The sequence below is a fragment of the Phaethon aethereus genome, assembly GCF_964289735.1.
Source record: "Phaethon aethereus genome assembly, chromosome: 1".
NCBI lineage: Eukaryota > Metazoa > Chordata > Aves > Phaethontiformes > Phaethontidae > Phaethon > Phaethon aethereus.
The window spans coordinates 213,332,343-213,348,557 of NC_138575.1; the positions used below are offsets into that span (position 1 = coordinate 213,332,343).

General features: G+C 43.2%; 1 protein-coding gene across 1 annotated transcript in view; it reads left to right on the forward strand.

Moving 5' to 3' along the window:
- Positions 1-3,175: 3,175 nt before the first annotated feature.
- The window catches only part of NOX4 (NADPH oxidase 4), a gene marked incomplete at its 5' end in the record, with an annotated part of 113,253 nt that continues 100,213 nt past the window's right edge, over positions 3,176-16,215 (forward strand). The window contains 3 exons of the mRNA XM_082005877.1: positions 3,176-3,232; positions 4,006-4,101; positions 15,880-15,990. Coding sequence (XP_081862003.1) covers positions 3,176-3,232; positions 4,006-4,101; positions 15,880-15,990 — 264 coding nt within the window. The remainder of the gene's footprint in view (positions 3,233-4,005; positions 4,102-15,879; positions 15,991-16,215) is intronic.

The window sequence follows — 16,215 nt, forward strand, 5'->3', positions numbered from 1 at the left end:
TGTGATTGCAGTTTTCTCATTTTGAAATTTGCTCTGCATTTTTTCTTCATACGGAAACAAAAAATGAACTAGCATCCCAAATCTCCTTTTCCTAGATGATCCTCTCCCTTCCCTAGATGTGTGCTGTTACCACTTGGCCAGCATCCCTTTCTGATTTTCTTTGACCTCTCTCTCTTGCATTCCTGGCTGCACAGTGGCTCACTTGGAGATTGTTCCCTTCCTTGACCCCAGTGAAGGGCAGTGGTTAGGAAACTTTCCTGGGATGTGAATGCAATGGCTTCAGCTCCTTGAGAAAGGTCCAGCTCTCCCACTGTTGGGCAAGTGCTCTAGTCACTCGGCTATTATGCAGAAACTGCACTTTCCCTGTTCTCTGTAATGAAATCGGTGCCAATATTTCCTTCTCCTCCCATGATCTCAGTGTTCAGGGAAAATACTCCGAGAAGGCATCCCCTTAGGGATGCAGGCAGAACTCTGCCTAAAACCTGTCTGCCTAAACCTAGATTGCACCAGAGCAGAAGACAAGGTGCCTGGATTGCTCCCCAGACTGGAAGGACACAGTGTTGTGCTCACAACATGTGCAGCCGCTGCAGGAACTTGCAGGACGATCATGATATTCTGAAAGATGGAGACACCTAGAAGTCTAGGTGATTTGGCTCTTGATCACTCCCAGGTACATAAGCAAAATTCAGGCACCAGAAACCTTTCAAGCTATGTAGTTAATGTCTGTAACATTAACTACAACACTCAGCAGTGTTGTAAAGCACCCGAATGAGCTCTGGGAGAGCAGCTTTGAGTGTAGCAGATGTTGATGGGAAGTAGACTTGGAAGGCAAGTGTGCAGTCACGGTGACTTTGCTGATGCAGTAGAAGCAACCTTAACAGAGAAAGTACGTCCTCAGTTTCTAAGAGGGACTGCCTGCCTTGGCAGTGGTCTGTCCAGCTGGTAGGACAAAGAACAACGATTGTCACAACTGGAGAATGGATGTTCAGGAAGCAGAGAAGGCAAGAACTGGTGCTCAAATGATGTTTGAGAGTCATGTTAGAACTTTCCTAATTATGCAGGTTATAGCTAGCATCTATGGCCCTTTCTGAGTGCTCTTACCGAGCAGTTTAAAACACATGCTCACATACATCTGGGATAGTTTAGAATGGAGAAGGAAGACAGCAAACTTCCAGAGACCCCAGGGAAGGCATGATTTAGCCCCTTGCAAACGCAGCCTTTTCTGTGGAGGAAGGATGCAGCTGTAGTGCTGTGGCATTGGTCTCTGCCAGCCTCTTCTTGGGATACTGATTCAGAACCCTTTGTTGTCTCCAGGGAGAAAGAAAAAGGGGATGTTTTCCACAAAAACGCACTCCTTGCTCTGTACCAAGGTACGATGTAGGATCCAATGCCGCCTGGAGCATGAGTCATGCACTCCACATGGATTACGGCGCTTGGTAAGTGGGCAGTGAAGTACAGTCGCTGGTGCGTGAGTCATCCGCTTCATGTGAGTGGGCAGTCAGATCTTGCATAAGCTGATTTTTCAGAGACATTTCTAAGGGTATTTTGAAGTATAGCATATGGCATGGGCAAATTGTTTTGGTTTTGTTTGTGCTTGCTGCGGCTTCAGCTTTGGCCGAGGCCCAGGTTATTAGGCATGACATATCCTACCAGCTTTATTTTTTGTCATTCCAGCTTTGACATGCTTGTCTAGAGAAGTTTCATCATCTGGTTCTCTGTAAGCAGCTTCCATTTCTCTTTACGTTCCAACATAAATGAGGAAATGAATGGAAATAGCAAACAAGATAAATAAACTATACTATTTCTTCTGCTGTTCAAGCTGCTTTGTCATCAAACTATGGTATTGGTGAGTTTCAAATCAAAAAGATGTATTTCCCTTTCAGTAGTTCTCCTTTTAGTATCATTTGATGATAGAAAATAGCCGTAATCCCCTGTCCTGCTATTCCAAAACTTCACCTGGCATCTCGTAAAGCCACAGAAATCCCAGCACTTTCTGAGACAAGGCTCTTGCCACAGCCAAAATACCCCCAACTGACTTTCACTCGTACTCTTTACGCGTAGGGCTACATACGGCAGATACTCCCTCTATCTTCATATGGAACTGGAGGAAGATGGTACTTCGCTTCCTCCCAATTTTCTCTGGACCCTTGGTATGTGGCTCATGAGGAACACAAAAAATGGCAACTTTCCGACTGGTAAGAGAAAGACAGCCAGCTCAGGCTGGACTGGATGAGACTTCTCGGCGCTGCTCCCTGGGCTTGGCATCTCCCGGCAAAACAGCCTGGTTCTGCTGCCGGCTGTCATTGCTGCTGCTCTCCGAAGGAGCGGCCATGTGCACCGCAACGCGTGGTTCCGAGTGGGAGCTCCCCTGGTGACTCAGGAGGGTGTTGTATCTAAGAGCTGGAGCAACGAGGGTTTTTTTTACATCTGTTTCTTAATATAAAAATCAGTATTATGTGCAACTCCCCCTCCAAAAGAAAAACCCAAACCAAACCCAAGCCGAACGTGGAGACCACCACAAAAAGCAGACTGGTTGCAAAGCACAGCAATCAGAGCTCGGGACAGGGCGGAGGAGGGGGTGCCCGCAGCACCCTTCGCTGGGCTTACACACCGCCCCGCCTGCGCAACAGAGCCCGTCCCCTCCAGTGCCCCCGGACACCTGACGGCGCAGGATCGAGCCCCCACCAGCACGAGCGGGCCTCCCCGGCTTTCCGGGACCTCACGTAGAGCCCGAACAGTAGCTGCCCGGACACCCCCTTTGTTTTCCCCCGCGCTGCGGCACAGCTGCACGCACGGCCGCTCCCCCAACTCCCTCCTGCTTTTTGTATCACGTTTCAGGCCGGGGGACGGGGCTTGGGGTGTTGGGGCAAGGGGGAACCCCACGGACGGGACTCTCCGTGGGGAAGCTCGGGGGGCGGCGGCGGCCGAGCCCTCCCCCCCCCCGCGGCGGGCAGCGCGGGCAGCCGGCGGGGCCGGCGGCAGACAAAGGGGCAGCGCCCGCCGGCCGCGGCCGCGCCGGGGGGGCCGGAGTGCAACGCCCCGGCGGCGGAAGGCAGGGCGGGGGGTGAGGGGTGGGGAGAGGGGAGGGCGGCTCGGCCCGGCTGAAAAGGAGGTGCTGGCCCGCCCGCCCGTCGCCCCCTCCACCCCCCCCACCCCCCGCGTCCCGTCCCGCACCATGGCTCTGTCCTGGAGGAGCTGGCTGGCCAACGAGGGGTGCAAACACCTTTTTCTGGTAGGGGGGCGCGGAGGGGCCCCCTCGGCGGGGCTGACCTGCGGGGGAGGCGGGCGCGGGGGCGCTGGCAGGCGGCCGGGGCCGGCCCCGGTGGCGGCCGGCCCGGCGGGGCACCGCGGCGGCCGGGGCGGTTCGCAGGCTGGCCCCCGGCAGGGTGCGGGGGGTCCCGGCCCCCTCGGCCTGAGGTGCTGGGCGGCGGGCCGCCCCTGGGGAGCGCGCTGCAGGGGTGGCCGGGGTGCGCTCCGCGCCGGTGCGCGCCGGGCAGAGGTACACGCGTGTGCCGTGGGCCGGGGACAATGCAGGCGTCCGTGCCCAGCCGGGACTCGGCACACGATGTCCGTGTGTTTGTCCTTTGTTAGACCCGCTGTGGGACAGTTTGGGGGAGAAGATGCATCTTCTCGGAGGTTGAGTTCGTCCTGCCTTCGCCTTTGTCTCTTTGTTGCTGGTTTTTATTCACTGAGTCTTTAACTGCAGTATCTGATGAAAGGTTTGGAGTAGCCCTGTGGATGCCGAGGCTTCCGCCAGCCCTCCGTAGTCTCAAGTCACAAAGGTCAAGTTTTCAGAAGTTCAGTTAAAGTGAAAATTTCTCACATAGGGGCCATTCCTTTTAACATTTTTAAATAGTTTGTGCTAAATGCTTGAAGCTTGTTTTCCCGTGCCATTTACATATGCTTATGGCACTGGAGACATGTGAGTTTTATGAATGAAATTAACACTGAAAAGTTTGTACATGTAACGCTCACTTACAGTTTCTTGTTTCTGTTTCATTTTAGTTTTTCTGGCTCTCCCTCAATGTATGGCTCTTCTGGAAAACCTTCCTGCTCTATTCTCAAGGACTGCAGTATTATTATTTGCATCAGATGTTAGGGGTGAGTGACCCGGACATTACTTTTTGCCCTGGAAATCGGGATGCTGGGAGATGGGAAAGGGACAGAATGCATTTGCTAATCGAGGATGACACACACTGCCTGTTAACACTGCAAAGCAGGGGAGGATCAAGTAGGAAGTTACTGGGGGACTGCTGACAGTTGTTTAGGAATAGAAAGTGAAGAGTGTTGAGAAGAAAAAGAGCCAGTCAAGTGTGGGACAGCTATCCTTCCCCCTCCACTCCTCCCTCCCGGTGTTCCCAGCTGCAGACCGGCTCACAGGAACACAAACATGCTCAACAGATGACTGGAGCTCAACGTTTTTGTCATCAAAACATTAGCCAAGCTTATGGGCTCGTGCTGGCAAATTATTTCTAATCCAGTTATTGTGATACGTATTTGCTGAAGGAATTCTTTTGATAAGTGTTAGTTCTTTTTGGTCTTTGTCATCCTCATAGATCCTCTGTTCTGTGTAAATCATTGTAGTCGATAAAATTTTAGGGTTTTTTTCTGATAACAAATTCTTGGAATCTGAATGGTTTAATGAAGATTTGACTGCTTTGATTTAGCAAGGGTAATATCCACCACCAGCAAAAGAATTCAAAAAGATAATTTGGGGAAGCGAGACACTGGTCTGTCTTCTGAAGTTATGCACGGCTACGCCATTGCAGTTGTTTGAAACGACTTCTGTCCAAAGGGATAGACTAAGGGTTAACAACTTTCTGGAAAATGCTCTAGGGTTGCTCAGAATTTGAGAATCCAGGAAAAAGTGGATGAATAACATGGTGCTTTGTAACACTATGTCGTACTTGGGTATGGATTTCAGTGGAAAGTTGACATGGGGTTAAAGCCCAGATGATGCACATCCTAACCTGCTGTAGAGCCTCTGGGTTTTATCTTTGGTAGATCCAGGATGTATTTTTTCATATGGTTGATATCATTGCCATAGCTAGCCAGTTCCATAAGCTTTTGTGAACTTCCTTGAAAGTAAGTTGACCCCAGTATACTTTTATCTTTTTTTCTCTTCTATGGCTGACTCATGTGTTCAAGAAATTAATCTTAGCAAAGGTAGTGCAAAAAGAAGGGAGTGAAAATACTTAAATCTTTCATGATGATGACTTTCTTGACAGAAAAAGCATGAGAACGTGTTTAATTCTACCGTAATCTCAAATGGCTTTGCAGCCCAGTGCATCCATTTGAAAACTGTGTTTGATCCTGGCAGAGCAAGTGGGTTGTTTACAAAGTAAATGTTCTTGGGTCAGCATGTTGGGCCAGATTGTCAGCTGGTATCAATCAGCAAAGTTCCTCTCAATACAGAAGACTCGTCTGCCTTGTATCAGCTCACCGTCTGGTCTTTCTTTGTTTTTCTTATACTTCAAAATGAAAGACATGTACAACGTAGTATAATGTGTGTCCAGAACCTGTGAGATGATTCAAGCAACAGACTCCTTGTCTTGGTCAGATGAGGACCAGGAGGCCATGCGTTTGAGTTTGCCTAACTGTGTCTGCAACTGTGGGGGAAAAATACCAAAGTAGTTTAAAGATTTCTAAAATGAGGAGGAAAGTGAAGAGCTATGTCTAAAATATGCTTTTGGTCAAAGTTCTGAAACTAATTTAAAAATTTTGAAAATATTAAAGGCTGTAAAACAGCCTCGCAATTAACTTTTTATAGGTTGCCTAGATATCATCTGTATACCCCAAAGTTAGCTTTCTCCTATCTCTTCAATATATTTGTGTGTGCATATAAATCACACAGATGATTTTGCAAGGGTTGGGAAAACTGAAGCCAATTTTAGTCTATTCAGGAACAGAGTAAGCATATCCATACTAGAGCTGCTGCTGTTACCTACCATGGGGATTTTTGCCCCTCTTCTTTTTCTGTATTGGTGTGTGTAGCCACAGGCTCATGGCCCATCTGCATAACCAGTCTCCTCTCTGTTCCATACATGGGTGAGTGGCTTGCAGTCTGTGTGCCATTTCTTGATGTGTGAAAATTTTGAGACTTAGATGAAAATTCTTCATTCGTATTTCAACAGTTGATTTTTTTCTTAACAGAATGAACTTTTTTACAGATACCTGCATGAAGATTGATGCCTTTTTCTAGCCAGTTACAAAATGGCAAAAAGGAATGGCATTTTTGGAATGAAAAAAAAAAATCTCTTTGTTTTTCAGTGCGGTCTGCTAAGGATATGTTTCTCTCTTTGTATGCTATGGTAGCCTAAAGTATCCTTAAGAACCTCTGCACTTGCAGCACTGAAAGATTTACCACAGGTCATTTTATTGTTTACCCAGTAACGGGATGGAGAACAAGAAGGGTTGCCATAGGGAATCAGATTGTGATATGAAATGAGATCTTGGACTGAGTATCCTCAATATATTCAGCTCTGTCACGTTTTCATTCCATGTGTCTCTGATGTGAAGAAGGAGAAGCAATGAAGTTAGTCTTTCATTCAGTGGTCACTGAAGTGGTTCACTTTCCTTCAGCCTTCTGCAGAAGAAAAAAGCTCAGTTTTATTCTTTTCTCGTGGCATCTTCTGGGACCTTGAACAAGATGCTTAGCACAGGATTTTAAAATTATTTAGGTACCTAACTCTCACTCAATCTATCAATGACAATCTTCCTGATCCTTAATTCTGTACCGGTAAAAAGGCACTAAGAGCATGGTGGTGTCCTGGAAGATCAAAGAGGATAAATAAGTCAAAGGCACTGACGTGCTAGGAGGAGGTTAATCAGCCTGTCAAATGTCACTGCCTTGCTCAGTTTGAGTCCTGTTGATGAGACCATGAACTTTTCACTGTGGAATCTCCGACTCTGGATGTTTTCAAAAACCAGTTGGGCAAAATCCTGACCAAACTTAGTCTGAGTTTGGTGTTGAACCTGCTTAGAGCAGGAGGTTGGAATAGAGACATCCCGAGGTCCCTTCCAACCAGAATAATTCTCTTATTATGTGATTCTTGTGGTGTTAAGTTCAACCAGAACCTAGTGGATGTAAACCCCTTCCCAGTACTTTTGCCTTGATGAACCATCCCTTTGGATACTTAATTGCTTGTAACACTGCAGATCAGAGTCTTGCTGCGTGAATGCATTCGTTGCTGCTGGTTCAGGAACATGATTTAGAAAAAGAACCTGAATTTTTCGTAAGTAGATAAATGTTAACTTGTGGCTTTACATTGCTTAAAGGAGAGAAGCCAGGGAACCACTCAACAGGCATAGATTTCCTGCAGAAGAGTGCAGCAAAGAGGAAAGGAATGTTGTCATCTGCATGTTTATGGTAGATAATACAAGATGTAGTAGGCATGAATTGCAGAAAGGAAGATTCATAAATTACTTGATGTGACTCCAGAATCTTCATTGTTGGAGGTTTTGTGTCTTTTCAGTCAGAGATATTGTCCAGATTAATTCCCTTGCAGACTTCAAGATTTCTAACTTCAGGTGCATCTGACCAACAAATTCGGACCTAAATTCAGTACTGGCCTTATGATACAACACAAATCTTGCTTATAACAGCATTAAATGAAATACCTGTTTCTTGTTGCTTGAGTTCCCCATGAACAGAAAGAGCATTGGGCTCATTTTGTCATGGCACAAAAGGTCTCTCTTTCCCTATTACCTCTCTAGTCTCTGCTCACATAACTCTAATGTAGTCAAATGGTTGTTAATGCAAGAGATAAGCTTCTGGGTTTCAGACCAAGGTGGAGGAAATGCTTTCTCAGAAGGATCTCTTTGGGAAAAGATTGAGTATTCAGGACATGGTTTAGGGGACATGGTGGTTCTGGATTAATGGTTGGACTTGATGATCTTAAAGGTCCTTTCCAACCTAGTGATTCTGTGATTCTGTGATTCTGAGTAACTGAAAATGGGACTGAAAGGGAAAAATGCTGCCTTGCTTTTGTTATCTATACAGTCGCTCCCTTCTTATTGTGCGGTACTGTGTATCACATTTATGTCATCTTTATTCACTGCTTGGAATATATTTCAGATGTTCCATTAACTTGCATATATCTCCTTTCTAGTTCTTCGTAATGATAGATATTTTATTAATTGAGGCCAAATTCTGCTTTCATTGATCCTTATGGAACCACACTGTGGCATGCTTCTCCCACACATCTAAGCATTGGAGGGAGTTGTGTATCTTGACACTTTATTTTCCTTAATGCAGCATGTTTTTGCTATTTAATTGTCATGTAACCAGGCTATTTGGGATTTGCTCTTTAGAGTTAAGTTACACGTAGCAAAAACGTCTAATAGATTTATGCTGCTATGGAAGATAGAGAGAGAGATATATATGCAGGATTCCCTAATGAAGAATGAGGGTGTTAATTCACAAGACCTTATCTTTATAGTCCCCTTGAATTTGCAAGTAAATCTCATCTTGCATTCTCTCTGCCTCATTCTAGATTTTTGATTTGTCAAAACATTTTTCCTTCAACCCTTTGTCCTTCCCCGACAGCCCACAGTTCAGCGTCACTGCTGAGATTATTCTCAGTTATGAGCCAATGAAGAGCTTGAGTTTTGCACCATGTAGTTCTTCTGTTTTCTTACCTTCTTTCTTTTTTTTTTAATAGGCCGAATGGCAGTAATCCTGTGAAGGACATCCATCTTACTAAATTTTATGGGAGAACTCCACCTTTGCAGAACTTCTTATAAAACTGTCAATAGTGGATTTTTAATTAGTAGAGGTACATCTCAAATGATTAACCGAAACTTTTACTACTGTATCATGTAGACTTTTGTTAAAAATAGTTTGTTGTCATCATTGCTCCTCATTCGAGGATGACCATGGCATAATACTCTGTAGAACAGAACTGAATTATGGCCAAAATATTTCTTTGGTTGAATATTCATTGTATTTTGTATTATCATAGAATCACAGAATTGCTTAATTGCCTAACTGCACAGGTCTCTGGAATCTGAGACATTTCTGAGACAGAATTCATTTGGGACAGAATGGGATCATAGAATAGTTTGGGTTGGAAGGGACCTCCAAAGATCATCTAGTTTAACCCTTTCAACCCCATCTTCAACTAGATCAGGTTGCTCAGAGCCTCGTCCAACCTGACCTGGAATGGTTCCAAGGATGGGGCATCTACCACCTCCCTGGGCAACCTGTGACAGTGGTTCATCACCCTCAGTGGGAAAAATTTCTTCCTTATGTCTAGTCTAAATCTGCCCTCTCTTTCAGTTTAAAACTGTTACCCCTTGTCCTATAAAAAGGAGCAGGACTTTTTCCCTGCTAAAATGTCCCCATCTTTCTTATCAGCCCCCTTTAGGTACCGGCAGGCTGCAAGAAGGTCTCCCCAGAGCCTTCACTTCTCCAGGCTGAACACCCCCAACTCTCTCAGCCTGGCCTCACAGCAGAGCTGTTCCAGCCCTCAGATCATTTCTGTGGCCTCCTCTGGCCCCGCTCCAACAGGTCCATGTCTCTCCTGTGCTGAGGGCTCCAGAGCTGGATGCAGCACTGCAGGGGGGTCTCCCCAGAGCGGAGCAGAGGGGCAGAATCCCCTCCCTCGACCTACTGGCCACACGGCTTTGGGTGCAGCCCAGGAGATGGTTGGCTTCTGGGCTGCAAGGCACATTGCCGGCTCACGTCCAGCTTTTCATCCACCAGGACCCCCATTATTGCAGGCTTCCCATGGTAGTCCAACAATGGCAGGTCTTAAAATAAAAATAGCTGCATTACGTTCCAGAAGACAGGTTTTACAGACCATCTTACCTACTGTGTTGTGGTCAGGGGAAGTAATTCAATATAAAGGAAGCCCATAATAGCAGACGCATCGCTCCTGTGTGACTGTGACTCAGAGATGACAATAGACATCTCCCTGCTCTGGCTGTGAGTTGCAGTGTGTTGTGAATCTCTTGGGTGGGATTTGCATACCATTAATCCCTTGATTCATGACCAAATTTGTGGAATTTTGATCATTCTGCATCTTGCAGGCTCAACCATTCAAGGTCTTGTTGCTAATTAATGTATAAAATACTGTCACACTTTTTGTTATTGCTACAGCAGAAGCATGGTCTGGAACACTCAAATCTGGAAGAGAACTTTAGATCCCTTCCAGTCTGTGCATGTATCTCTCTGCCTGGCACAAAAAGAAACCTGTAACTCAGCAACACTGACAAAAGTCTTTTAAAAACTTTATTTCCTGAGGTCAGTATTCTAACACATTAAATTAACCGATTAGTAGATTAATAAAGGTGAACATTTGGTCTGAAATCTTGTAAGTGAATGCACTTTGGTGATTATCAGAGAAGTTGGACGCTAATATTGAATACAGATTAAGATAGTTGTTTTTTGTATATTAAATGACTGATTTAAGCAGGAGGAGGAGGATTTGAGCAGTACATCTAACAGAAAGAGTCTCTGTATAAAACGAGAACATGACCTAAATATGTGGACAGAAAGAGAAGGAAAACCTTCAAGGAATGCCTGTTTGAGTTACGAGTGAACGGTGAGAATATCGATTCTCAGTAGAGCGGGGGAGATGCCCCATACCCCCTGAAAGAGCTAAAAATATTATTGCCATTGTCCACTCCTGATGTTTGTCCCTTTCTGTAATACCATATCCAACTTCTGCTGCATATATGGAAGCAGAAGACTGAAGTTGAATTAGGATAAAGAATTGGGCTGCTGTTAAATTCTCTGTGTAGAGGATTGCTGTTTTTTATGGTGTGTTTTTTTTTTAATAATATGCTTTTTCAAATGTGATTCAAAAATATTACACCACTTAGTCTTAAAATAATTTTTAAAGTGTTGCAGTACATGAGATTGGGATTTACAGAGTCCTGCCTTGAAACCTTCCACCCTCAGGAACAAAACCAAGTCAAACTTTTGTAGAAGTTTTCACATGTTCTGATAGGTTTCCGCTGCCCTCGCATTTTCCTTCCCTTCAGCTGCTTCAGGTTTTTTTTGCTAGATCTCCAGCCAGATTTGGCAGGCCTAAGGGGAATAATTGCTATCCATACAACTCAGATCTGTCCTTCATCTTAGATTATCTGTGCTCTGTTACTCAAAACAAGGAGTACTCCCTGAAGAAAAGGAAGTCAGGTCAAAAGGAGGCACATTGTGTAGCACAGTTTGTCCCACCTATGAAAATAAATATTTTTAGCTGCTCTGGTACTGATTTGAGGAGGTGGTCTGTGACCTGTGTCTACCAGAGCAGCAAGTGGCTTTTGAGTCTTCCCACCACCTTTCAAGTTGCCCTGAACCATAGAAGACTGAAAAAGTTCAAAGGAAGGCCTCCAGAGAGAGCGTCAAGCGTGGTGTTCCTACTGCACCATGACCTGTTTAGGATTGTTGCTTGTAGGTAGTGGAGTCTTGAGAAACAGAATCACATCACATCACTTCTAGGTGTGGAAGGGTTTGCAATATTCTTCCATTTGTTTGCTACAAGATGGTCTTAAAAGGCGAGATAGGCCAGTATTTTTTAAGCCTTCCTGTGTTCTGCTCTCCAGTAAGTTTTGCAACCATGCATTGGATATGAGGTTTCTGTGCACAGCAGGTAACGTTCATCTCTGTATTTATAACTGAAGAATTTTAGGGAGTTCTGTGGTACACAGTAAGTTACTTCAGCCCTCAACCTAACACAGAAGTCATTTGCCGGACTACAGAGGAACTCGTTGCCCCTACTTTGCTGGCAGCAACACACAGACCGTCCAACAAGAACTGGCTCTTTGCGTCTCTGTCCTACTTTGCACAGTGTGTGAGCGTAGCCGAGAGTCCATCCCGGCTTCTGTGGGCCTGCACATCAGGTGGGGTAGCTGGAGAACGTACATTCCCACTGTATCTCTGGAGCCCTTTTCTGCTGCTTTGGAGAAGGAAAGCATGCTGATTGCTTTATGGTTGTCTGGAGAAAAAACCTAGCCTAGTTTTTAGGATTTGAGTTTGTAGTGGGTGCAGTTCCCTGCTATCCCTGCCAGAGATTTTCTCTGTGAATTTGATTAATTCTTCAGTTTTTCTATGCCTCTCTGCCCCTCCATGAAATGGGGTAACAGCATGTGTGGTGCCGGGTAGGCAGAGTATAGAAGGAGGTACAAATGCTTGGATTTGCTGGTGGCAAGGGTGGATAAAAGAGAGTGTCTAGCAGAGATTTTGGGGGTGTGCTTTTCTCTCTTTTTGATCCTACAGAAATTTCACAGGGTACTAACACGAAATGACACTTCTTTTTTTTCTTAAGACAATGATAATCGTAGGAAGAAAAGAGGATTATATTTCTCTCATTTCTTAGCTACTTAATAAGGATATATATTCCCTTCTAGAACCAGTGAGTTGCCTTGGAGCAAAAATCATCTTTCATTCTACTATTGTTTTAAAATCCAACAATGTTAATTTGTTAATTTGTTACTGTGCCACCCAGGCAATGCAGAGGAAGTCAAGGAAGAGACCACTTGGAAACCATTTGGAAAGGATTAGTTTCATGGGGATATTTTTAGCCTTTGGATATATGTTAAGGGCATCTCTTATTCTTCTGGGTCTTGCATGAACTGTGATTCTAAGCATTGCTAAATGTATTACTTTACCATTGTTGTCAAAACTGTCACGGGCTTGTTGCAGCAAACATTGACCAACTTTATTTCTTCAGAGTAAAACCTTAAATGAACCGTTGGTGAAAATATTTGAATCACACTGTCCTAGAAATGCACTGCATATTTGAAGAAATTGTTTCCTCCTCTTTTTTCTCTCTTCCCCCCCCCCCCCCCTTGTGCAGATGCTGATAGCATTGAGTTACAATTAATGTAAGGGCATTCTTCCATACTAATTGCATTATGAATGAATATTTGCTATTTGTCAAATACTGGCATGGAAAAACACAAAGGAAGGTTAGTAGGGTAGCTTTTTCTACTCATCATAGCTGATCCATATTTTATGTGCAAGTTAAATTCTTTGGCATTTTACTTATTTCGTACAATAAAGTATTTAATTTATTTAGTACTATACAGTGTAGAATTAACTCTGTTCTAGACTATTCCAAACTAGACTGTTTTGTTGAAGTTTTGTAAGAGGTTTTGTTTTGTTGTGTCTGATAAAGGAAGTCTTGGATAGCTGGTACCATGCCTGGTTTATGTTTAAACTCAAAAGACAATATAGGTGTTTGAGAAACTAATGATGTGTTGTATAGGTCATATAATAGAAATTATTTCAATTTTCAAATTGGTTTACTTAATTAATTGTATTGCAGCTTTTTTCAGCAGCATTTGAGTGTTAGTCAAGAGCTTAAAAAAAAGGTTTGATTTACTTCTGGGTTTTGCATAATGTTAGTTCTACGTAATTTTGGGGTTTTTCAAATCATGCTCATTTAATCACTGAAATAATGTTGCACATCAGCAAGCTCTAATAAAAATGCTTATATGTGTTTAATGACCATGTGTTTGAAGTTACTGCTTTTATGAGGTCTATAGCTCATTTTTAGCTTCCCTTTAGGGGATTAATAATTAATGAAAATAGAAACAGTCTTGTATATGCAAATGGCACATTATAGAGACATTTTACTTGGCATTAAGTCCAATCATTTGAAGGGTATTGCCATTTTATCTGATAGTCCAAAAATATTTACGATGTTCTACAGTCACTTTAAGCTACTGTGGGCAAGGATAGAGAAATATTTATTGTGGTTGTTCACATTTTTTTAAAATTACATTTTGAAGTGGTATGTGACATCAGCATTCAGTAAAATCTCAGCTCATTTGCTGAGGTTGTGGCCATTGTAGCTGGTGCTCAGCTGTAGTTGTTGCACTTGGGCTCTGGACCAGTTGGGAGCCAGAGAGGGGAGGAGAGGATGATCTAAAGTCTGAAGAACGTGACTTATGAAGGAAAAGTAGCAAAAATAATCTCTTGTCGTGCATGTGAACAGAGTGTGAAGGAACAGATGAAACAGAAGCAAGGGAGGTTTTGTGTAAGGGAAAAAAGAACTAAGAGTGCCTTGCAAGACATAGTGGAGAAGGTCTGGAGAGTGGGAAAGAACTAAATGATTTGGTTGATTCTAGCCTTATTTTCTGTAATTCAGTAGGTTAGAGATGTTTCTGTTGTAAATGTCCCTTTCAGTGTAACTTTCATGAGATTTGCTCCCAGGACGTTTGCCAGGGATCCCACATTTACATGGCAGAGAACAAGGTAGAGCACATGTTGTGAGGTAGTTGCTCCTACTTCCAGTGGGTAACTTTTGAGAGGAGGTGCCCTTAGGCTGCTTTGTTCTGTTGAAGCTGGTAATGTCTGGTGAGGAGGTCCCCGGCACTCGGGTCTAACTAAATAACGTAAAGTAGTCGGAAGAGAAACAGGATCTAGGTGAAGAGCTTGAACATCTGTTTGCCTCCTGGTTTTGTGCCTGGATGTACCGCAGAGGTACATGAGTGTTGGTAACTGTGGGAACAGGCAGTGTTGATACCTTATGGTAGGGAGAAGCTCCTGTCGTACTGTCGTGCTTGTGATCTTGCTTGACATGCTGAAGTCCAGTTCTTTTGTGTACTTTATTTTTTTAAGTTTATATCTTCTTCCATTTCTATGCCATGTAGATAAGTCTGAAAAAGACAACTAATAGCAATGACAAATTTTGAAATCACAATGTAAAAGAAAAATTCAAATAAATAAACCCCCTTTGTTTCTCTCCCATTTTGTTTCTTCTTCTTGGTAAGAAAGGTATGAATATAATAAATGTATAATAAATAAATTTTTGACTGAGAAGTAACAAATGTTCTTCTTTTTACCTGAAGATTCATTTTGAAAAAGTAAAAAATTTAGTAATTTTTATTAGATAATTTGTACCTGTTCAAATAATTCACATATCTCTGCAGTATTTGAGTTGTAATATTATAATATTTTTTTATTATTTTCTTCAAGAGTTGAAAAACTTGGGATTTAGAGAACATTGTAAGAAATATCCTTCCAGAAATCTGTTGACAGTCTAAAAGCATCTTTTATGTAAGCTAGTAAAATGGTAATTCAACCTAATAACTAGGAGAACAGTGGCATTTTGCTAACTTTTTAAAAATCATAAATGAATGAGAGAATATAATAAGATTTAAAAATACAGGGTTATGACATTAATGTGTGCTTTGTTCATTTATTTGACAAGTGGTTTTGTTCTAATTATGTAAGTTCCAAATATAACAGTGAAAGCATTAGAGAAATTAGATTCCATTACAGTTCCCAGCTATTGAGTAGTTAAAATGAAGAAAACCTACTTTCTGTGGTTCCAGATACGGCACTGCATAGTGTGAATGGATGAGGAGTTCGGTGACAATTCCGTGACAGTCCTTAAAACAATATTATCATTTCAGTTTGAGTAAATTTTTTTTTTTTTTTAAACTTTTTTTTCTGGCTTGTTTACCAGAAAATCATTACACTTAAGTGGCTGTCTAGTGTCTTTATAGTATTTATCTCTCTTTCTTATTTAATTATGTTTGTTGAAGTTTTTAGGTAATTTCTCGGTGGACACTTACTATTGTCTCAGATATGTTTTGTTCCCTGTGGCTTTGAGCACTGGTGAGGATATTGGTTCTTTCAGTAGAAAGTTGTCATTTGCTGACAGTATTACTGACAAAATTAATTTTGAATAATTTTTTGAAGCAACAGTGAGAGCCGTTTCCCTCAGAGAACAGGTTAGCATGTGGTGCGTACAGTGGTGTTGCCAGTACACCTAAACCATCATGAAACTCCCCTATTCTGATAGTCAAGAGAGCATGGGAGCCGTTCGGTTTCACAGCAAAGAGAAGGAGGTTGAATACTGGCACCTGAAACATTAAAGCATCTTTTCTCCCTGTAATCTAACTCTTGCTATGTTTGTTCAGCTAGGATTGTGTGTTAGCAGAGCTTCAGCATCTGTCCTCAATCTCAACTGCTGCCTGGTCCTTCTGCCGATGTGCCGAGTTCTCTTGGCCTTCCTGCGAGGATCTCAGAAGGTAAGTACTGTTCTCGGAGTGCAGCAGTTGAGAAGAGGAGGGCTCTGGTCTCTGTTTAGTCTAGAAATAGCAGGAAAAAATCTGTTCTATCCCTTTTTGTTACATGAAGTGTGCCTGCATGGAGCAAGTATCAGGCATTCAGCCTAGATTCATGACTTCTTTGAAGGCAATGCCTTGACCGGCGTTGTCTGGTTTGGTTGGAGTTGTTGTGAGGAAGGTTTCTTC